The sequence below is a fragment of the Acipenser ruthenus genome, chromosome 1 (assembly GCF_902713425.1).
Source record: "Acipenser ruthenus chromosome 1, fAciRut3.2 maternal haplotype, whole genome shotgun sequence".
In the NCBI taxonomy this organism is placed as follows: domain Eukaryota; kingdom Metazoa; phylum Chordata; class Actinopteri; order Acipenseriformes; family Acipenseridae; genus Acipenser; species Acipenser ruthenus.
This window is the reverse complement of record NC_081189.1, coordinates 44882961-44907111: the sequence shown is the minus strand read 5'-3', so window position 1 is coordinate 44907111 and position 24151 is coordinate 44882961. Positions and strand designations below refer to the sequence as shown.

The 24151-nt window shown below is 38.7% G+C and overlaps 1 protein-coding gene across 1 annotated transcript in view; it reads left to right on the top strand.

Annotated features, from left to right (window-relative positions):
* Positions 1-5364: 5364 nt before the first annotated feature.
* The window catches only part of tmc1 (transmembrane channel-like 1), a 36249-nt gene continuing 17462 nt past the window's right edge, over positions 5365-24151 (top strand). Inside the window, exons 1-2 of the mRNA XM_034921917.2 lie at positions 5365-5428; positions 23034-23451. Of these exons, the coding sequence (XP_034777808.2) occupies positions 5377-5428; positions 23034-23451 (470 nt within the window). The 5' untranslated portion in view covers positions 5365-5376. The remainder of the gene's footprint in view (positions 5429-23033; positions 23452-24151) is intronic.

The following is a 24151-nucleotide window of genomic DNA, read 5'->3' as shown; positions in this document are numbered from 1 at the left end:
AATACAGGTCTATCCTGGTCTGTGCTGGTTTTCAGCTGGTCAGTGCTGGTTCAATAGACTTAATGATGGTTGAAAAGCTAGTTGAGGGTCCCTGTTTAATTCTGTTGCTGATCATTTGGTTCTCGTTTCTATTTTATGCTTACAGATATTTCACAAACAAAGATATGATGAATGGTTGCCTTTGCTTCCAGATGCCTAAACACTTCATATTTTGTATATGCATACATGGAGTCTGTCCGATTGTATATCTGGCCATCATATCTTTTTTTATTTATATCTAGAGAACTGAGTATCAAATTGCGATGAAAATTGCTAAGACATTATTTAGCACAATGTATTCAGTGTATCGGAATATGGGCGTAAATAGATGTTGTCTGAATATCTTCTTTAGCACAACTCATATTCTGAAGGTATAAGGAGCCTTCTATCCATCTGTCTGTATGTATGCCAAACATGCTCTAATTTTGTATTTATAGCTGTGCTGTCACTGACATGCTTGTTTAGATGTGGAAAACAAAAATCTGGACAGTGGCTTTAAAATCATGAAACCAAACCAAGATTAGTTTTAAACCATTGTCTAGTTAATCAATGTCTGTAGTCAATTGTAAGTGTTCGATCGAAAGTGATATACTTGAGACTGCTAACTGGTAATTTGAGAGCAGTGCCTTATTAGCATTATATAAGACATAACACAATTAAGGAAATCTGTCCCACTAAAGTTCAACTGTGCTGAACTTAGTAACTTAGTTACATTTTATTGTTACCAGAAGGTTAATATCCTCAAGAGATTATTGTGAAGATGCATGCATTTATTTTATTCTAGTTTCTGCCCTAGAAGCTGCCATCCAATTGTGAATAAACTTAGGGGTATGGGCAGAACTTAGGTCATGGAGACTTTTGATTGAGTTGTGGCTTAAAACTTATTGGGCAGTTGAAGGTTGTGGGGTCTATTCTATATAAATGGTGGTGAATAGTAAATATTAATTCATTAAAATAGGACATCCCTAGTATTTTACTTATTCCTGCCAAAAGAATACACCAAAGAGATGCAATGATAGATGTTTCTGATTTTCATAAACTGATTACTAAAACGGCCCTATATTTAAGCTTGTTTATCTAATTCAGCGGTCTTTACCTGCTAGATAATTGACTGTTGCAACAGTTAGATTTCCTGAACTGAAAGCAAGAGCACTCACTAAAAGACAAGGTGAATTATTGATAGGTTTTGACCACTGCAGAGGATATTAAAGCTTTTATAAACCAAACACATGTTTTTGTGTATGAAGACAGGTTTTATTTGGACTTGATCCAAATGAAACCTAAAATTCTAAAGCTTTTAAAGGGTAATTGCCAGAGGGATAATGACCACTCTAATTGGAACCTGATTACAAAACAGTACTGAGATCCCTATATTTTTAGAGATGTTTGCTGAAACTTGTGCTGCATGAGTTTATTCCACATAAACTGACTTTTCATAACTAAATAGATGCTGAACTAGAAAATGGTTTATAAAAGCAACCCTTCCATCTTCAAAAACACAGATGTAATCAGCACTCACCTGTCCTGGCAGACCAGGTCCCACAAATTGATCTCAGAGAAGGCCAGATAATTACTGGAGTGATCATGAGATTAATGAAGGCATTAACGGAAACCTTTGTCTCCTTGACCTGGGCTGATCAAAAGTTGTTATCTCTCTAAGTGTCCATTACAACTACACGATATACCTTGCAATGTTGAAAGAGGGATCTTGTGGCTGTGTTTGTAAATTAGCTGTCTCCTCAAACTACTCAGTTCATGGTTCCTCTGCACACAGAGTTCAGTAAAGCATAGAGAGATGCAGAATAGCCTCTTCCAAACTTAGAACATGAATCCAGTAGAACACATTAATACTGCAGACATGAGCCTCTTCCAAACTTAGAACATGAATCCAGTAGAACACATTAATACTGCAGACATGAACCTGGCAAAGAGTGGAGTCATAGGTTAATAACAGATTGCAGAACATTTATTGACTAGCCAAAGAAACCCAGAATTTATCTTTTAAAACCTAGTACTGAATGTACTAAATGAAGCAAATTAGTCATGATTGAAAAAACATTCCTTAAAACAGACCTTAAAGTTTCACAAATAGGTTCCATAACTTTGTAAGCACAGTGGCAAAACAGATTATTTCTGCATACTAGAGTAATATTATATATACTGTCTGCAGAACTAACTTTTTTCATTTTTTTTCTTTTACATTTCGTACTTGAAACGGAACGTTTATTATCATAACCCTGGTTCCCAGAAATAGAAAGGTAACCAATACCTAATGGGTGTTTACCTCCTAAAAACCCCAAAACCTGAATAGATGTATCAAAGCTGCTCTGCCGAGCCTGTGGTGCATATAAGGACTGCACACACAGATCTCAGTGTCATTTTTCCTTCAAGCCTGCTGCAATCACAGACACAGCGACCTTGGAGGTTAATGGTTCCATTTCTATTTCAGGGAACCAGGGTTATGATAATAAACACCCCTTAGGTAATGCTTACATTTTGTACTTGAAAGGGAACCCATCTTTATTCCAAGTGAATGTGAATGTAAGTGATACAGAAACTACATGAAGAGCAGGTTCAAATGTACTGTTTTCCTTATACTGTAGCTGGCCCTTGCCAATAGATGATCCTGGTTAGCAGTGAAAAGGTGGATAAGAGAAACAATGGTTCTTCTATTTTCTTCCCTTGCTCCCCCCCTCCGCCATACAAGAAAGGGTCTATGAAAATACTGAAAGGTGCTTCATTAAAAGGCCCCTTTGTTATCTTTGTAACATGTTATTCTCCATGTAATGATGCATGTAAAATGCAGATCCAGTTACACAAAGCAACAAATGCTAACTCTATAAACAGCTATTCATTATTTAATATGCTGCTTTGTTGCCATGCTCTTCACACAATGGCAACCCACTTATGAGGGTACAGTATGCTGTACTGGCAGGGGCGTTCTTCAAATCAAGTATGACACAAATGAGGTTTAATAATACACTGTGTGGTCCAGTGGTTAAAGAAAAGGGCTTGTAACCAAGCTTTCCCCGGTTCAAATCCCACCTCAGCCACTGACTCATTGTGAGACCCTGAGCAAGTCACTTAACCTCCTTGTGCTCCGTCTTTCGGGTGAGATGTAATTGTAAGTGACTCTGCAGCTGATGCATAGTTCACACACCCTTGTCTCTGTAAGTCGCCTTGGATAAAGGCATCTGCTAAATAAACAAATAATAATAATAATACAATAAACCCTGGGATTACATTTTAGTTATGGCCCTGCTATTCTTACAAAGACTTTTAGAAAATACCAAATACTGTTACTATAAATTTATTTGATGGTAACAAAATCATATGTTATATTTATCATAGTTGTTGTTTGTTTTGTTAATTGGTACTTCTTAAAAAAAAAAAAAAAAAAGTCATGGGTGCACCCCTGCATTTCATATCATCAGTTTGGAATTTGTGTTTGCTTTCTGCCAGGTAGAGACAGTGATTATATATTTATAAACAGACATTACATTTTATTCAAGTCAATTTTTTTTAAAGATTCTCTTAAGAGAAGACTTTCTGAAACTGGAAAGGGAGAATGAACCCATACCTCAGGTCTACAGGATATTTCATGATTAATCACAATATTTATTAAAGCAGAAAAAATAGTGTCACATTCAAAATGTATCATTTTCTCTAGAGTAATTAATTATGCAACAAATGTTCCTAAGTATTGAAATGCTAACCTGAAAAACAGTAAATCCTCTCACCATCAGTGAATTAGCAAACAAATAAAAACATGAATAAATGTAAAAACAACAGACACGTGCAATGTCCCCTTCTTGTTTTGGACAGAGTGATCTTTAGCAGAAATATTTCCGATCTGTGATGCAGTTGGTGTTATTTTCGTTGAAGACATTTTAAAGAAATGGTGCAGCTCTATGCAGTGTGTTAATTTATCAGAAGCAAACTAAACCAGCTACCAGGTTCTTAAATGCAGTGTAACAGGTAGTATGTCAATCAGGCAAATGTTGGATTTATTTTTAAGTGATAAAAAAGTATATTTACACTGCACTAGGCAGTTATTTTTGCTCAATTAATATAAATAATTTCAATTGTTCGCTTCAGATTTAATTGATCCACCCTCCCCTACACTGATGATGGATAGCATCTGATTGGCATTGCCCATGGGCAATTGTTATTCAGTAATGAATGAAATATATGGCCATGGAGCATGCTATTTGTATACTCATCGTATGTTACCTGATATTGTCTGTACTGTAAAAAAAACCCAAATGATGATTTTCTACACAGGACCACACTGTTATTATGAGACCTGTATTATGTAATCAAAATTAATTTGAGTTGATACTGCTTAGATTAACTGGTTCTACAGTGTAAGATGGGAATTTTGACATGGACATAGTTTCAATTTTTTTCATGTGACATCTTGTTTATCAATATGAGATGTGATAAATATTAAATGATGATATTGTTTAAAGAAGACACTCACAGGGCTCCCGAGTGGCGCATCCGGTAAAGGCGCTCCGCGTGGAGTGCAGGATGAGTTCTATAGCCTGGACGTCGCCGGTCCAAGTCCAGGCTATTTCACAGCCGACCATGGACGGGAGCTCCCAGGGGGCGGCACACAATTGGCCAAGCGTCGCCCGAGGGGAGGGAGGGTTAGGTCAGCCAGGGTGTCCTCGGCTCACCGTGCACCAGCGACCCCTGTTGTCTGGCCGGGCACCTGCGGGCTTGCCTGTAAGCTGCCCGAGAGCTGCGTTGTCCTCCAACGCTGTAGCTCTTGGGTGGCTGCATGGTGAGTCCGCAGTGTGAAAAAAAGTGACCGGCTGACGGCACACGCTTTGGAGGACAGTGTGTGTTCGTCTTCGCCCTCCCGAGTCAGCGCAGGGGTGGTAGCGGTGAGCTGAGCTTAAAAAATAATTGGCCATTCTAAATTGGTAAAAAATAATAAAAAAAAATAATTGGCAACAACTAAATTTTAAAAAAAGACACTCACATTAAAAAATGAATTCACAGTAGGACAAATTACCTTAAAATAAGCATTGTAAGTCAAGTCCCCACTGGAACCAATTACACTTATACTGTAATGGTCTATAAAACAGATCAAGTAAGTTAACATCATCTGTTTTTTTTATTTAGATTTAATAACTCACAAGATGTTTATGAGTCATTATAAACATATTACCTATAAACATACAAAAAGACACAAGTGGGACTACTTATGATTCAATACCAATAGTTAAAATAAGAATATGGCAAGTTAATGTATGCCATCATTTATGGAGATCCTGTTCCTTTATAAACTGATTTTTTATTTATACTTTTTTTTCAGTAAGCATTGAAATGGACAATGATGAGGAAGATAGTTCCAATGAAGAAGATGAAGATGACATAGGTAATATATATATATAATTTCAAGGTTACAGTGATCTTGTATACTTGGTTAATTGTACTATTGTATTTGGAGAACACTGATAAGTTTGTATGAATTTTGACAATACAAATATTTCTCAGTTTTGTCTTTGGCCCTTCTGCAGTATAGTACACTGTAAAAAATGTCTTGTGATGAACACTTGGGTAGTATGTAAACAGCCAGTGGTGGTTCTTGTCAATTGACCTTTTCTATTGGGGAGGGGGGCTTAAAGAACAGCACATTTAGCAGGACTGCCATCCCGGTGTGTCCAATTGAAAAGGGAGTGGGGGTGATGAGATTACCAGTAATGCCAGTGCACTGATAATTGGTTTTCCAGCAAGACATATTTTTCTGTCTACAGTACAGGTTAGGGTTTTGTGAGTTTTTCAAATACAAACACAAACTGAAATGTGTTTACTGTTACACTACAGCAGATGTTGAAAGTGTTTATTTAGAATTAACTACAAGCTTGTATTTGTTACTGGTTGAATTCAGAAAGAGAATGTCAACCCCTAAGGTCCTCTGCAACTGGTACAGCCACGTTCACCCAAACAGGTTTTTCATCAGAACTTAAAAAATGAACTGCCATCAACATGTTTATGATCCTGTGAACATATCTGACTTGATAACACACATATTGTTTCCCTCATCAAATTTTATTTCCTGTTAAAGCACTGTTTCTAGTTTGACAAATATCCAGCTCAAGTAACTATCACATGCAACTGATAGGTAGTAGGTAATATACTATACATTGCCTGGAAACATGACCTGATTAGCTGAGAACGTGGACTAATCACAATTGTGTTGCATTTTCTTATTAATTATTCTACTAGACAGTACTTAAGCATCAAACCCATGGTTAGCAGGTGATTGGTAGTTGACAGAAGGGTTAATTTAGCAGGTGTTCATACCTGTCAATACAGAGTTTTCAAAATAAGGGAGCTTTTGTAAACTGAAATCTTAGTGGCCTAGATTAAAGTGAATTCCTACATAAGACACATGCATACAACTATTCCATCATGTATCATTTCTGCTGCTGTATTGATGTGCATGTCACTTATCTGATGATATTTGGACACCACACCTGTCACAGAAAGAATTCTGCTGAATGCTATCAGATAAAAACAAAAATCTAAGTCAATAGCTTTTCTGAATGCTAGCGCTGTACCCTACGTGTCTCTGTCAAATGCACTATCAACCTGAATTTGTTGTAATGTCTGTACAACTGACTCAATTGTGGAAAACAAAGCTTTGCAATTATGAATTCTGCATGACTATCTTGTTGTGCTCATTGGTTTCAGAGTTTTGGTAGAATGGGAGCCACTGTCTTTCAAAATATCTTCCTGTACTGCAAGAAACAGGCCATGTCTCTTGTTAGAATTTTCTATACATCTGTACAGCTGTTCAATGACTCCTTACAACTGCAAGTAATTTTGCAGCATGTGTCAACAACAACCAGATTTAATCTATGTGCACAGCAGTGTACAAAATATCCTTTATCACAAGACTTGCGGATTGCTGCCTGAACACCTCTGTATGTGCCTGACATAGCTGCACAGCCATCGTATCCTTGGCCCCTTACATTGCAGATGTTGACTCCATGGTGATCCAGAGTCTCACAAAGATAATTTTACGAACCAGCACTGGTGTAGTGATATAAAGTTGTACATCGTCACAATGTGATACGCATACCAAAATGCTGTGAGATTTTGGTACAGGTGCAATCAATTGCGATGTGATGTGTTTTCCTATTGTCAGACAGAGGTACATTTACCATTAATTATACATAATTTTTTTGCAAGCCATTAATTATACATATTTCTTTGGCAAATTTAAACTGGAAACAGACAATCAGTTTCCCTAAAAAGAAAAAAACAATTCACGACGAACAAAACAAAATGAGAAGTCCACCGCAAAGTTGCAGAAGTAAAAAAATAAGACCCAATGTATTGCATATGATAAATATTCACATACTATCTTCTTAATGGTGGAAAAATATGATAAACTCAGTAAAAAAAATGAAACAGACTGAAAACAGCATAACATACCAGATTTGAATGGGCAAAGCAAGCGCAGTGCACTTTTTACGTACTGCTTTTTGTCCGCGTACCTGAAAATAACGCTACACAGGTTGTAATTTTTGCCTGAACTACATGAATCTGGGACTCCTGTATTTCTGTTTCTTTGGTAACATACCGTATTAGAACTGATCTTGCCTGGCAGAATCAGTTGTGTCTAAGCAAACTGAAAAGTATACGGCCTGCTTCACTTCCTCAATGATTGTATTCCTCACCAACACACATAATCATCTCATTCTGACTTTGTGCTGAGAGGTAGTTTGGAATACCTTTAGGGATCCTCTGTGCTGAATCTAGGTGTTCCTTAAGCACTGGGTCATAGCGTGCAACTAATGCTGCTACCTCCCTAAACATCCCTTTGTTACTTTAATCGTTGGATTCATCATGGTCTCAATATGGCAGTCTTAAACGGGCAAGGATAGCAGTGATGTCTGGCAGTCTTATTACTGATTTATGCCTATAGTCTTTGTTATTGTGCTGATAGCTCTTGCTCTACAGGCATTTCTAATGTCAAAAACAGTTGACATTTTTGAAGATTTTCTGTGTGTTGCTGACTGCTGTTATGCTTTGCAAGTCCTTTTCCGGTCTCTAGAACCCATCTAAAGCAAAAGATTTGCCATACTTTGCTGTAGATGATCCAAATATTCTACACGAAAAGCAAAAAGCTGCATCTTTGATCATGTTGTACTCTAGCCAGTGTTATTCCAAACAACGTGTAAGGGTAAGCATCTCAAACAGTTTGATGAGACCCTTTCTGATGTACTCATCCCTTGCAAGTCGATCTTTTGGCACAATAAAATAAATTCCTTTTGTGTCTGTTTCTGTTAAAAAACAAAAGAAAATAAAACAGCTATTTGTGTGTATTGCACTTTCAGTAAATATTCTCACAGCTTAAGCTTTCTACTTAACAGTAAGTACTTCAATTTAGAATTTACCCAAGCAATAAAATTGATTTTAAAATGATTTTAATAATCTTAATCACTGTCTGTGAATAACTACCTACATTTGCTTTCCTGAACAGTGTTGCTGGTACTGCTAGTGCTACAGTTTGCTGCAGGGGGAACTTCAACTTGTCTTTCATTCCCAGTGGCATTTTTGAAAAACTTCACTATACTACTCTGCATTTTCCTCCCACCGGTGTCTACTGACTGTAAATAAAGAGACAATGTCCTAATTAACCACTACTAAATACAGTTTGGTTTTGTAAACAGTTACATGGAGAGCCAATATTATCAATCAAAAATATAAAAAAATGAACATGAGTAAAAGCTACTCATGACTAAATCAAACAGTAATAAAAACTTAACAAGGTAAATCAAAGACAGCAGTCTTTAAACGTATGTATTAAAGTTTTAGTAGACTGATCTTTTCATATGTACACACAATGCGCACTTGCTTAGATGAATATCGGCAGGGCCGGATTAACCTATATTCAAATGACGCTATAGCGCAGGGCCCCCGCGAGGTCGGCGTTTGTTTGGGGCATTTGACAAAAACTGCATGCGGACGGACGGGCCCACACACAGGAAGAGAGGCGCACATAAGCTTGCTTTTGGTTAATTTTGTTCTTTTATGACGGCTATGCATTTCTTTTTCGATTACAGCATACCTGGTCTCTGAGTCTCTCACGCAAGCAACTTCCTGCTAATGTACAATACCAAATGCCCCACACCCTCTACCTCATGGGAGAGATGGATAAAATGAATGAATCAGGCTCAATTTATGTATTCATTTATTTCAGTTTTAGGACCAATTTAAAAACCTGCCCTGTCTCAAATGTGCACAGTAGGCCTCTTTAAATTTTAGAAACTTCCCTTTTTCATCTGGAGGTTGGAATTTTAGAAAAAAAGACAGGTAAAGGTAAACGTGTACAATGTGGGAGGCTGAAGGAAATTCAAATGTGGATGTGTGCAGCTGGCAAGAATGGTTTAAGTCCATAGTGTTTTTTTGTCTCACTACAAAAAAGAATACTCAAAAAGAAGTAATGGACAGAAAACTTATTCCCTTTTTTTGCTAAACTACATTGTTTTGTTGAATGCAATTGGAAAAAAAACCAAAAAACATTGTTTTTGCTTTGCTATATATATATATATATATATATATATATATATATATATATATATATATATATATATATATATATATACACAGTATATATATATATATATATATATATATATATATATATATATATATATATATATATATATATAATTCTGCTGCTATTGTATATATTAGCTTCTGGACTTTCTGTTAAACTAACAAAACCACTGACCCATTAACCTCAGTGGATGTTATATTATGTACTTGCTAATGGTTTTGTACTTCACTGCCTGGGACTGAAGCTTTTTTATGTCTGTGATCCATATTGCATCATGTTGTGTTCTATGTTCACATGGACTTTTGAATGTTAATTAAAATGATCATTAACAACAGTGAGATTTAATTATTATCATTCGCATGTGATTTCTGTTGTATGGTACAAGGCAATAAAAGTATACACAGTTTAATTTAACAAGCCTCATGCCCAGCTATGATCAGTAAAGAAAAAAAAAAGCCTACATAAAGTGCTTATCTAACTCAATTCGAAGATGCTTTCTCATTGTTATTGATTGGTACTGAAAAAAATGTGTACATTGAAAATAAAGTAAAAGTTAGGAAATCTCATCTTGCAATGAACAGGTTTTTAACAGGTTCCTACGATTTCATGTATGCTGCACTTACATATTTCAAACTTTGCATATGATTTGTATCACATTAGCTTTATACTGGGCTTGTTTGTATCTGAATATCTCAGAGGGAGCTGAAAGCAACCCACGAACACATGAGCGAGTCTCATCGGGGCTGATGGACCACCCTGTAGTGAATGAACTATCCTTACGAGTGCAGAAAATATAAACTGTGTTCACAGTGCTGTATTGAGGCATAACCATATAACTCTATAAGAACAATACAGGCTACATAATAACCACAGACAGATGGACACACTGATGACGTTTCTCACATTTTTATATGGCAGCTCCACAATCGTGAGAATATACAGTTGTAGTCAAAAGTTTACATACCCCAATGGAACTTTATAATTCCTAGAAATTTATCAAAAACAAATAATTATAGGAAAAATCTTTTGTAGCAAAAGTATTTGGTTTTGTGGATGAAGAAAAAAAGTTACAAGGTGTCTACAATTATTTATTTCAGAAAATGAAATGAATAGCTAGTTGAGGCACCTTTACCAATAATAATCTCTTTTAAATGATTAGGATATTTGTTCATGAGCTTTTGGCATGATTTTTTAGTGATTTTTGACCATTCTTCAATGCAAAATTGTTTCCAGTTCATTCAAATTCCGAGGCCTTTTCTTGTGCACAGCCTTCTTCAACTCACCAAAGATTATCAATCGGATTTAGATTGGGACTTTGACTAGGCCATTCCAGAGTAGATTTTGATGTGTGCTTAGAACGTTGTCGTGTTGGAATTATTAATATTATTATTATTATTTATTTCTTAGCAGACGCCCTTATCCAACATTATTTTTACATACAATTACCCATTTATACAGTTGGGTTTTTACTGGAGCAATCTAGGTAAAGTACCTTGCTCAAGGGTACAGCAGCAGTGTCCCCTACCAGGGATTGAACCCACAACCCTCCGGTCAAGAGCCCAGAGCCATAACCACTACTCCACACTGAAAGCACTTTAAACAAAGTTTTGTAGTGGAGGGTTTCAGATGATTGGCCAATATCTTATGGTATGCTATGGAATCCATGTTACCATGTATTGTTTCCTGTGCCATTAGAGGAAAAACAGCCCCATAGAAAGATATTTCTACCTCCATGCTTGACAGTAGGTATGGTGTCTTTTCTTTGTACGTCTTTTCTTTGTATGTCTGTTTCTTTGTATGCCCTACTTTCTCCAAACGTAATGATTATCAGCGTGACCAAATAGCTTAAACCTTTGACCAGAACTCATATCCATCATTCAAATGCCGTTTAGCAAACTTTGAGCGATTGTACTTATGACATTTTCCTAAGAGTGGCTTATTCCTTGACCTGCGACCATTGAGACGTTCACCACAATACTCGAGCCATGGTTAAAAAGGAAACTTGCAACCAATTCACATTGAATATTTTTGGCAGTCAATCTTGGATTGTTATTAACCTTCCTCACAGTTATTCTGCTTGTTCTTGGTGAAAGAACCTTCTTTTTCAGACCGAGGGAGCGTTGTGACAGTACCATGAGTCTTGTACTTCTTGACAACAGAAACAGCAGTTGAAATTGGGATACTCAAATGCTTGGAAATCTTCTTGTATCCTTCTCCAGCTTTATGACAATAAATATTTTTTTCTGCCTAAGGTCTTCAGATAGCTCTTTACTATTTCCCATATTGACTTATTGGTAATGACAGCAATCATCATTCCAGTGGTCATCAAAGTGGTGCCCGCGAGGCCAGGCCAACGTGCCCACGGCAGCTATTTTTAAATGATGAGTCTTGAACACATTTCTGGCTGGTCGTTGTGTGGGAAAATAAATAAAGCTTTAAACACGTTTTCCAACAAAAGCATCACAGCAATCTCTTGACAGTGCTGCTCGCTTATGCTGTGCTTGTACGTACTCAACAGATTTTTTTTTCCTGAAGGGCCTCTGCGATACGATCAACCAATTGAATATCTGCATTTTCTCTGCGGCAGCCCAATCATAAGTTAGCTGGGTGGGTGTGGCAAAGTGCCCCGCCCCTGTGTGCATTTGTGTGTTCTGTGTATGTATGGATGCGTGTGTATGTTAATGTTGGTGTATAGATTGGTACACGGGATATAAACGGGTCTGTGTTTCACGTGTGTTTAAAAAGTGTAGATTTGTATTTAGGCACGAGGAGAGCACAAATCACTTCACGTGCTGGTTAAATGTAATATGTGAGCACGGGGTTGCACAGAATTAATTCACGTGCTGGGATTCAAGTGAATAATTAATTAGTAATTGAATCCCAGCACAATAGTATATATAGACGCACATTTCTTGCAGTCGGGGTTAGGTGTTCGGAAGAGGAGAACGGGTGAGAGAGAGAGAGGAGAGTTAAAATCATTAAACGTAAAGATAAGTTTGTACTCACCGTGTTTGTTTGTCTCCGTGCACCGTTTGTTAAGTGTTTAGTCCGTTTTGTTTATATGTTTCTTTTGGCTACCAGTGCCGTGTCCTGTTTTTGTACTGTTAAACCTTTTTATTTGTTAATAAACGCTGAGTGCAGCCATTGCACTCAGCTCATCACAACCACCGTCTCTGTCTGTGAATTCCTGCTTCTGGTCTGACGCCACCCACTCCGGCCGTCTTTGTGACACGTGGTGTCATCGTGGGATAGCTGCGCCTCCAAGCGTCAGACCAGGAGGGGTTTTGGTTAAAAAAAAAATATATATATATATATATATATATATATATATATATATAATGGCAGAAGACGCCACAAAATGGCGGGACTGGTTCCTGGAGAATGCTGGGCTGGAGGCCCAGGCTCTGCCCATAGTCGTTCGGGCCCTGTGGATGATGGACAGTGAGAGATGGGAGGCCTATCAGCAGGAACACACCCCAAACACCTTGGAGGAAGGTGTGGAGTTTCTCCTCAGCTACCTGGAGGCAACGATAAACGGAACAGCAGCCCAGGTAGCAGGACCACCAGCAGAGGAGTACCTGCTGTCCCCATCTCCACCAGCAGAGGGTGAATGCCTGCTGGTTTTGCCTCCACAGCCCAAGCGGGAGGAGCCTGAGCGTCCACAGCCCAAGCGGGAGGAGCCCGAACGTCCTACGCCTGAGTGGGAGGAGCCCGAATGTCCTACGCCTGAGTGGGAGGAGCCCGAACGTCCTACGCCTGAGTGGGAGGAGCCCGAACGTCCACAGCCCAAAAGGGAGGAGTCGGTGCGTCCACAGCCCAACAGGGAGGAGTCGGTGCGTCCACAGCCCAACAGGGAGGAGTCGGTGCGTCCACAGCCCAACAGGGAGGAGTTGGGGCGTCCACAGCCCAAAAGGGAGGAGTCGGTGCGTCCACAGCCCAAAAAGAGGGAAGTCGGGGCTTCCACAGCCGTAGGACCCAAGCTGCCAGCAGAGGGAGAATGCCTGCTGGTCCCACCTCCACCAGCAGAGGGTGAATACCTGCTGGTGCCGTCCCAAGAGCCAGAAGGGGAGGAGTTACAGGCTCAACCCCCTGAAAATTTTTGGGGGGGAGAAGGGCAGGATGCTGGTGTCCCCCAGCAGCCTCTAGCTATGCTGCTGAAGGCAGCACGGCGCGCACATGCCCAGCCGCCACAGCAGAGGGAGCCAGCACCGCCACAGCCTCCCTCTGAGTGGCCAGCATCAGCCCCATCGCCTCTACCTCCGCCACCTCCACCAGCAGAGGGTGAATACCTGCTGGTTCCACCACCGCCAGGAGCAGAGGAGCTGGAGCTGCCTCTGCCTCCACCACCGCCAGGAGCAGAGGAGCTGGAGCTGCCTCTGCCTCCACCACCGCCAGGAGCAGAGGAGCTGGAGCTGCCTCTGCCTCCACCACCGCCAGGAGCAGAGGAGCTGGAGCTGCCTCTGCCTCCGCCACCGCCCGGAGCAGAGGAGCAGGAGCTGCCTCTGCTGCCCGTACCTCCGCAGGGAGTACGGTGGCCGGAGCCCCAAAAAGGGGAGCTGCCGGCCACGAAGAAGGGGGAGGAGGTCTGGAGACCACTTTCCCCAGCAGCAGTTTCGCTGCAGGAGTTCTTGTGGCCGGAGCCCCACAGGAGGGAGCTGCCGGCTACGAAGAAGGGGGAGGTCGGGGGACCACCTGCCCCCGCAGCTTTTTCGCTGCAGGACGGGACCAGCATGCTGTCAGCCGTGCCACTACCGGCAGGGGAGCTGACAGCATTCCCAGCCATGGGCCCACTGAAGCCTCCCTTCCCAGCCCGAGACTTTGTCCTGGACTGCTGGGTTTTTAAGGGGGGAGGTGGCCGTTGAGGCCATGTGTGCTGCGCACAAGGGGGGGTATATGTGGCAAAGTGCCCCGCCCCTGTGTGCATTTGTGTGTTCTGTGTATGTATGGATGCGTGTGTATGTTAATGTTGGTGTATAGATTGGTACACGGGATATAAACGGGTCTGTGTTTCACGTGTGTTTAAAAAGTGTAGATTTGTATTTAGGCACGAGGAGAGCACAAATCACTTCACGTGCTGGTTAAATGTAATATGTGAGCACGGGGTTGCACAGAATTAATTCACGTGCTGGGATTCAAGTGAATAATTAATTAGTAATTGAATCCCAGCACAATAGTATATATAGACGCACATTTCTTGCAGTCGGGGTTAGGTGTTCGGAAGAGGAGAACGGGTGAGAGAGAGAGAGGAGAGTTAAAATCATTAAACGTAAAGATAAGTTTGTACTCACCGTGTTTGTTTGTCTCCGTGCACCGTTTGTTAAGTGTTTAGTCCGTTTTGTTTATATGTTTCTTTTGGCTACCAGTGCCGTGTCCTGTTTTTGTACTGTTAAACCTTTTTATTTGTTAATAAACGCTGAGTGCAGCCATTGCACTCAGCTCATCACAACCACCGTCTCTGTCTGTGAATTCCTGCTTCTGGTCTGACGCCACCCACTCCGGCCGTCTTTGTGACAGTGGGACATAAACTGTGTCTGTTTCAGTTGTAGGTACTGATAGTAAGTTTAACCAATAGGACAGTCAAATATCTGCCAAGTTTTACTCAGCTGTCCAGTCATAAGCAAGCAGAGGCTGTTCACGGTATTCTGCATGAAAATTGAAGGCGAATGAGTAGCCAATGGGAAAGTAAAAGATCTGACAGCTGTCTGTATTTGTCACCTTTTTTTAAAATTTGTTTGCAAACTCCATGGCCAAACATGTATTTAAGAAAAACAAAAACGTGTTCAGTTCTTCTCAGTGCTGTGAAAGAATGAGCTGGAAATGTCTGCTCCGCTTCAGCAACTACCTCGCTCCGCTCCCCCGCCCCATATACATTTGGCTTCTCTGCTCACACTCTCTGTCCCCAATGCAAGGCTGGATTAACCAATATGCCAAGAACACCATTAGCCATAATATGCATAGGGCCCGCTCGTCCTTTAGTCCTGCCCTGAATATCAGTTAGACACTGCATGTGTAAATGACATTTTTTATATACAAATAAAAAAAACAATTAAAAAGCCCTTAACTAAATGAGAAATTCAGGAGCGGTGGGTGGAAGTCAAGAAAAATAAAATGAAGGCGTTTTTTGTTTTGTGTTATAAAGCATTTAAATAAACATAGTACAACCGGGCTTTACATGAGCAGAAAGCAACCCAAAAAGAAAGTTGTTTAAATTAGCGTACCTACCTATTTATTTGCAATGTAGAAGAAAGCAAGTCAGTCAATCATTTACGCAGGTCTTGCGTTTTAAAAGAATATCTCGTATGACATAAACTCCGTTTTAGCATTTTATAAATATTAAAACAAATATACTTTTTATAAATATAATTATACTTACAAATACATCGGAATATATACAGAAAACACATTGTGACAGGATGGACCGAGGTTTGAGACTCAGAGACAGTTTTAAAGTTCAAAAATAAAGTTTTTAATAAACAAAAATACAAAATAAACCAGCACAAGGGCCAAACAAAAAGGTTTAAACATAAAACAAACACAAAGCAAAAAAACAAAACTTACAAAAATAAAGGTTTCCAGGCTGGGCGTTGCCTTCACTGGAACAGAAAAACACAGCACAAACAAAACACACCTTCTCCTTCCAGAACTCTCTCTACCACTCTCCAACTCTCTCCAGCCAGGGCCTCTCCCCTGGCTTTTATCCCCTGTGGCTGGAGCCCAATTAATCAATAATTGCTAATTAGTCAATTAGGGCTCCAGCCACATTCTCACATGTTTTCCTGGCAGGGAGGAATTTTAACCCCCTCCCTGCCAGTCCCAACCATGATCATAAAGACGGGGCAGTACCCCGTCACACACATGTTTGAGGCAATAAAGAGTTATGCACATCCGCTGAATTACACAGTATAGCGGAAAATCATCTCCAAACGGTAAATAACAGAAAATAATCATGCTATAATTAACTTGACGTGAATAAAATGTTGGAATCACCAGTATACTAAAGTAAAATAACAATGTTAAGATTGCTGTTTTCATTTTCAGTGTGCGCTATATCTTTTCTTCCACCATTTTAGAATTGAGGTGCAAAACAAATTCTAAACATAACGTAATTTCGATAACTGGAGTTTTTCACTTTCCGTCAACTTATGTCGCCTCCATTTATGTGCTGCCACTCTTTATGCGTGTGTACCAGACAACTGATACAGGCAACATAAACAACTAATGGCCTAGTGCCTTTCACAGCTCCTAATTCCACCCAGTCCACACTCCTGGTTTACCCCTATCTTTTTTTGCACTGGTGACCATTAGATAGCTGTCAATGAAATCTGATGTCCTAAACACCATGAATCACTTTCCCTCATCACTGCAATTGAGAACATAATGTAACGACAAGGGAAACTTTATCTCCACACAAAGCAAGGAACTTGCACCTTGTCACCTACTGTACCTTCTGGACTGTTGCCAAAGCAGTCTCGGGTAACTTTTGTAAGTCTTCCATTTCCCCATTTTCTCATCTTGATACGTCTGTTAAAGCCAAAAGGGAAAGCTGTCCTAATTGACTTTCTCATCTTTTTTATTTATTATTTTAAAGAACATTTAAAGAGTTAGTAGCGGGGTTCTGAAAAATATAGCGTTACACATCCCCATGCATTACTCTTTTCATTGTTAACAGCCTGATAATTTTTTACACTTATAACTTTATAGTCTGTTTCAAAGCTCTTTTCAAAATGGCCGCTCTAGTGACTGATAGTCTAAGGAATATTGCCTACATTGTCAAACAAGTAACACAGCCATAACAATCCATGATGTGGTATGGAACAGAAAAGCCAAAGCACTCTTTGCTCTTCTTGCAGTGATTTAGAGGACAGATCTCAAACCGCAGTACACTAGAGCAGACATTTTGAAAAAAGCTTTAAAACAGACTTTAAAGTTATAAGTGTAAAAAGTTGTCAGGATGTTAACAATGAAAATAAAAATTACAGGTACGTTATTTAAACAGTTGTAGGAACACATGGGGACGTATAACACCAGTTAACACTCTACAAGCAACGGATTGAACAATTACAAAACGAGAGAGCCGAAGAAACAACCTACGGCTGGTGACTTAATGTGAAGGTTCAGGCCCAATCTGATTTTTAAAGACCATGCTGCCAAAGTGGATCCCTTTTTTGAGAAAGAGCGCAGATCGTATAACAGTAATGACTCGATTAGGAAACTGATATTTACCTGCTTAGATATAGTAACAGGCAACTGATACTGCAAGGGACAAAAGTGGATTCCCTCATATGCCACAGGACCCTGGATAAGGGCATCTGCTAAGAAATATATAATAATAATAATTGCTGCTATAATGAACGATGAGGAACAAAACTAAGGCAGACAAAGAATTTTAGACAAAGAATATATTTTTGTCAATGCCAGATTGATAAAAAAAACTGCACACACAACATACTTCTCTTTGGTGTTTTATTTTGCACATAAGACACTGATATTATCCCTACATCCTTTGAAAATGCAGCCTAAAATACTTGTTAAACTTATATTACAGTGCCTGTTGGACTACAAAGCTATGCTTTCCTTAACATAATTTTCCAGTATTTTTTTTATAATTGCCTGGATATTTTGTGTCTGTTCTACCTTTTAAACCAATAGATTTGATTGGTCTTTTGTTTACTGTTTGTCAGATTGGCCTTCACTGTTGAAAGTTAAGTGCCTTCCCATTTGACACACGGACATACATGCACAACAATTACTTGATTTTATAATTCATTATAAAACTGTTCGAACGCTTTCTACCTGCTAATCAGCTGTTGAAATTCTGAACACAGATCGTATGTTACTGTAAACTCACGGTTGTGATCTTAACTTACACACAGTGCTTGCTAATTTATTTTGTAAACATAAAAGTGGGCTTGAAACCTTTTTTCACACAATACAGTGTACCCAAATAGTCTGTTGAAAATACTCAGTTTCACCAAAACTAAACATTGCTAACAAAATACTTCAGATTTCCGTTGAATATTTGTTTTAATTTCCTGCAGACTGTAATAAGCGTTCTGATCCCTGTTTCTTGGACACTGTAGAGGTGCCTGTGTGCTGTGAGTCACTGGTTTGTTTTTATACTTTTTAAAAGGGCTGTGCTGTAGCAGGCTACTCAGAAACAACCATCCACAAACGTCTCGTTCTTATTATTGGAGACAAAATATATACTGTTTAATTTTAAACATGGTAATAAAAACAATTATTTTCCATGCTGATGTTTATATGTGGTATTCACATTTCTCTCTCTCTCTCTCTCTCTCTCTCTCTCTCTCTCTCCCTCCTTATATATATATATATATATATATATATATATATATATATAGATAGATAGATAGATAGATAGATAGATAGATAGATATTTCAGGAAATCCTTTGAAACAACGAATCCCTGTTTGGGCCGGGTTCACGCCAAAAATAAAATAAAAGAACTCAAAATACTACTAATTGTCTTTAGCACCCTTCCTTTCCCTATCATCCACTCTTTCTTTCTCGTTCTCACTCAGACTCTCTTTAGAATTCTCTCGGCCACTTCACAGTGCAGGCCGGAGGTTGCCTGAGCCTCCACTAGTGTTTTATACAATTATAACAACCCGTTGATTTGATGGAAAACAACACCTAGGCCTTCTGCCAGTTCTGTTGTCAATTCAAGTGATGCAAACTATTTCACTCAATGTTTTTCCTTCTTTGTGAAAGTAAAGGTTGTTATAGTAGTAGAAAACACTAGTGGAGGCTTTGAGTAAATTGTTGATGCTCATAATGCAGTAGAAAAACGCAACATGTCTAAGACTTTTGCACAGCAGTGTATATACATGTACTTACTAAACCATTATATATTGGTTAAATAAGTACATTTATGCCAGACCCGCACAGAAAAATAGGAAGACGGTTAATTTAAGACACTGTCTGTTTTACACTAAGTGACCGGTGTGAAAGCCTACATAAGATGCACAGTATTGTCACTGACGTGACACGCTTGGTGTGAAAGGACCTTAAGACTGAGCAATCACTGAATGATGATTCCGACAGTTTGGACAACACAATAACATCAGACCTACAAGAAGAAGTCGGCAGTAAGCCCAAACTAAATCAGCAAACTTCTCATCAGCTAGGATCTTCAATATCTGGACAAGAGCAAAAAAACTCCCCCGCAAGTATTAATTATGTTGATTAACCTGATTGTTGGAGTAAACAACAATATCTGGAATAAAAAGAGAAATATAAATGGCTGTTTTCGAAAGGTTCTGTCGTGATGCATATAAATTAAATACTGTCTATTCAAGATGTTATATGAGACCCCCAGTGAGTAGCATGTAGTATATTCCCGTTTGAAAGCACCCCAAAACTTCAACAGCAGTCACTAGAAAAAATGATTATTTTATTTATATAGACCTTTTATGATGCGTAATCTAAAAGCAATTGACTTTACAAGAAGTTTTATGTTTTTGTTGTATAACATTAAAACTCTAACAAGTCCTTTAAAAAAAAGCTTAATAATAACATATTGTAGATGGCATTTAAATACGATACATAATCCGTAGCTCTGGCTGAATGTGGTAAAATCATCCACATACAGACACCAAGTCTATTAATAGCACCTTTAAGGAATACTACCATACATTAGAAAATTATTCAGTACTGTCAGCCAATCAGCTTCCAGCTCTAGTGGGCTCTAATAAACGGTAGATAGCCACTGGAAAGTCTCAGCACCAACTGTGAATGAAATTTAAAATCAATCTGTGTGTATGCCAGCTTTTTTAAAACTACATTCCTGCTTACAGCTAAACTTCAGTGAAAAAGTCAATCTCACCAAAAGGTACACAAATCACTGTGTGAGAGCATAAGGCTGTTCAACTTCTATCTGACTCTGGTCTGGAGACAAGAGAAATCATGTCTGTAACAGGACTGTAATGAAAGCTCAACTCACAGCTACTGGACAGCAAATGTTCAGCAAAAACATAATTGGTCTACAATACTATCCTTGGCTGGATCCTCCAAACAGGACTTAAAACCAACCAATCAAACAGTGAATCATGTTCCTGTCACTATCGCACCAGCCAATCCACTCCCTGTCAACTCAAATGACGCTCTAATAACAACCCATTCAGAAAACAATGGTAACAATAGTTTTCTAATGATAGTGCCTTCTCGATGAGGCTCTACTGTGTGATAGTTGACCTTGAATTTCGTTAGCGCCCTCGCCTTCGGCTCGGGACGCATAACTCCCGCCGCGGACAACTATCACATGGTATCGCCATCATCGACAGGCACTATTGGTTAATTATATCAATCAGAATAAAAAGCAGGAACTCTAGATTATAATAATTTATTTTCCCAGATTGAATTACCAAAACTTAATGTAGAACAAAGAGATATTTTTGAACAAAAATAACAGAAGAGAGTACAGAGGCAATTAAATCAATGTGAACAGGGAAGGCGCCAGGGGAAGACTGTCTGCCTAGTGAATTTTACAAGTGGTTCCGAGACATTCTTACCCCAGTCCTGTGTGAGATTTACAATGGGATAGAGGCATATTACCCACTAGCACGAATAGTGCAATAATAACACTTATACCAAAACCCGGAAGAGACATTATTTAATGTGGAAATTACAGGCCAATTTCTCTACTGAATGTAGATTATAAAATGTTAACCAAGGTTATTGCTATAAGACAAAATCAAATTATACATACTTTGGTTAAACCAGACCAATTATTATCTTTTGGCTCCGGGGTTGACTGTGTATAGTGCAAAGTCTGAGCTTGGATATGCATTACTGTTAGAAAGTCATGACTTTAAAGAGTTTTGAGTTTTTCCAAAACATGGGGGCTTTCAATGTTGAAATCCATCTGCAGTTTGTGTTTTGTATTAGTTGTTTTTTAATGTTTTGTGTTGCAGAGGGGGAAAGGTCTCTTGCTGTCTCATTTCAGCCATTATAATGACAGATATTATTATTGGGTCCTGGAACATGCTGGTATTGAATTATCCCATCAAACGTACAAAATGCCTTCACTTGTTGCATTGCAAATTAGTATTTATATCATTTTTTTCCACTAAACACAGCTTAAATCTTGTGATGTCCACTGTTTTCAAAGTATTTTTTTTTGTTTTTGTTTTATGATTGCAGCCCATTCCTGTGCTACAAACAAAACCAAGGGTGTACTTATCCTTATCGATATAAAACTGCAGTTATCTATTGAAGGGTCTGGGGTGAGGACTTGGGTCGATTTGTATATTTATTGACCATGTTAAATAATGCTAAAATAGTTTTGGGGTCAGTTTATGCCCCTAATGAATATGACATTCATTTTTTATGAGGGATTGCTGATGCTATGTTGGGTTTTTCGGAATACTGATGTGATTTCAACGCAGTAATGAGCCCCAATTTGAATAAGTCTATTTCATCCGAGGCTCTATGTAACTTTATAAATTATTTAAATATAGTAGACGAAACAACAATGTAAGTGATTTAAAAAAGAATTCTGCCATACACAAGTCTTATTCTCGAATTGATTACATTTTTGTATCTCTGGGACTCATTGATTGATGAAACCTGGCATCTTTCCAATTGTTCTATCGGACCATTCCCCAGTGCACTGTAATCTTATTCCCATTCATGAAGTCATGCGTGACACAAGGTGGCATTTCAATTCCTCTGCTGATTCCTCTGAGAATCCACAGACGTGGTGGGAGGCTACTAAATGTTTTTTGAGAGGTAACTGTACTGCCTTCTCTTCATATTTAAACTCCACTCGGAATAAACATATTAATGATCTAGAAAGGGCAAATATTAGAGCTGGAAAGGGCACCACACTAAACAAAAGTATTATCCTTGAAATTAAAGCATAATGACTCCCTGACCTCTATTAATGCGATCGAACCAGAGGAAGGTGTTGTGGTTACCCATGCAAGTTTTCACCCATGCACACTAGAATCACATTAAACACATTGTTATACATAAATACATTTTTTATTTGTTGCTGATTTTTCTTTAGTGAAGACAATGATCATGACGTCATCACACCAAGTGAAAAATAATCATCAGTCATCAGTCAACATAACCATTTATTTAGGTTTGCAAAATGTGATTTTGAAACCAGACACCCTATAAAAGCCAATAACATAACCTTAATGTAGTGTAACCTTCGTTTTTTAAACCTTTTTTATTTGTAAGGGAAATACATCCAAGATAAAATTGTAAAATACAATCAACAAAACATATAACCAAAAAGATCACACATAATAATTCAGAACATGTCAGAAGTCAAAGCATTTACTCTACGCATGTGTCAGTTATGCAATCCATTTTACAAGTTACTTCAAACTGTAAATAGGTTTTCTGAATTTGTTTTTTTGTATTTTTAATGTTTAAGATGCTAAGAATGATTCAGACGAAGAGGAGAAAAAGCCAAGCAAACAGACTGGAGGAAACCCAAGGAAAAGGGGTGGGAAGCAAGATTCAGAAGAGGACCAGGGAAAAGGGAGAGGCAGGAAGAGAAATGTGAGAGGTGGCAATAGAAAAGCTCAGAAAGATGAGGACGATGAACCTGATGAAGAAATGCCCAAGAATAAAAAGAACAGGAGGAATGAAAAATCCAGAAAAAAACAGGAATCTGAGGAGGAGGAAGAAGAGGAGGAGAAAGATTCAAAGAAAAAGAAGAAAGGCCAGAATGGAAGGAAACAAGATGACAGTGATGACAAAAAAAACAAGAAAGGGGGAAAGAATGACAGAAATGGAAATGGGAAGAATGACAAAAATGATAATAAAAACAAGAAGAAAGCTGATTCAAGGTAACAGTTTGATAATATTAATTACCTTCCTGTTTTCACTGCTTTTAAATTGTATAATATAGCTCTGGTGTTCTATGTATTAGCTTTTGTTACAGGTGGAAAAAAGAAAAAGTGTTACAAAAATTCCTGATCAAAGTAAGGAAATAAGCTTCAATAAACCAGCAACTAGAATGTGTGTTTTTTTTTTTTTTTCACATTGGTATCAAATATATCGTGATTACTTTGAGGTCCCACAAGCACCTGAGTGTGACCCCTTGAAATGAGATTCTAGAATGTTTAAAGGATTGTTTTCAACTTTGTTTTTTTCTGTTCAAAAGGTCCAATATTTAAATATAATCCTGTGGCAAAGTGGTAAGTGGTACGTGCAGGTGCAGGGGTGATGCAGTGCAGTAATGAAACACACAGAGATTTATAATCCGGTTTGGAACAGTTTTTATTTTTATATCCTGGTCTGGTGACCAAATAATAATCCCTGGCAATACACAACAATGTGTAGAGCACGGAGTAAATAACAATAGGGTTACAGTCCCAAATAATAAACATGAATATCTGTTCTCGCTGCTTAGCGCCCTCACAGGTCAGGAGGGAGATTTACAACCAAGACTCATTGTATTTCTGTCACAAATCCCTATGAACTATACCGTACACACAGTTTATCACAAGAAGTGTTGCTTCATGAGAAATACTGTGTTTATTTCAA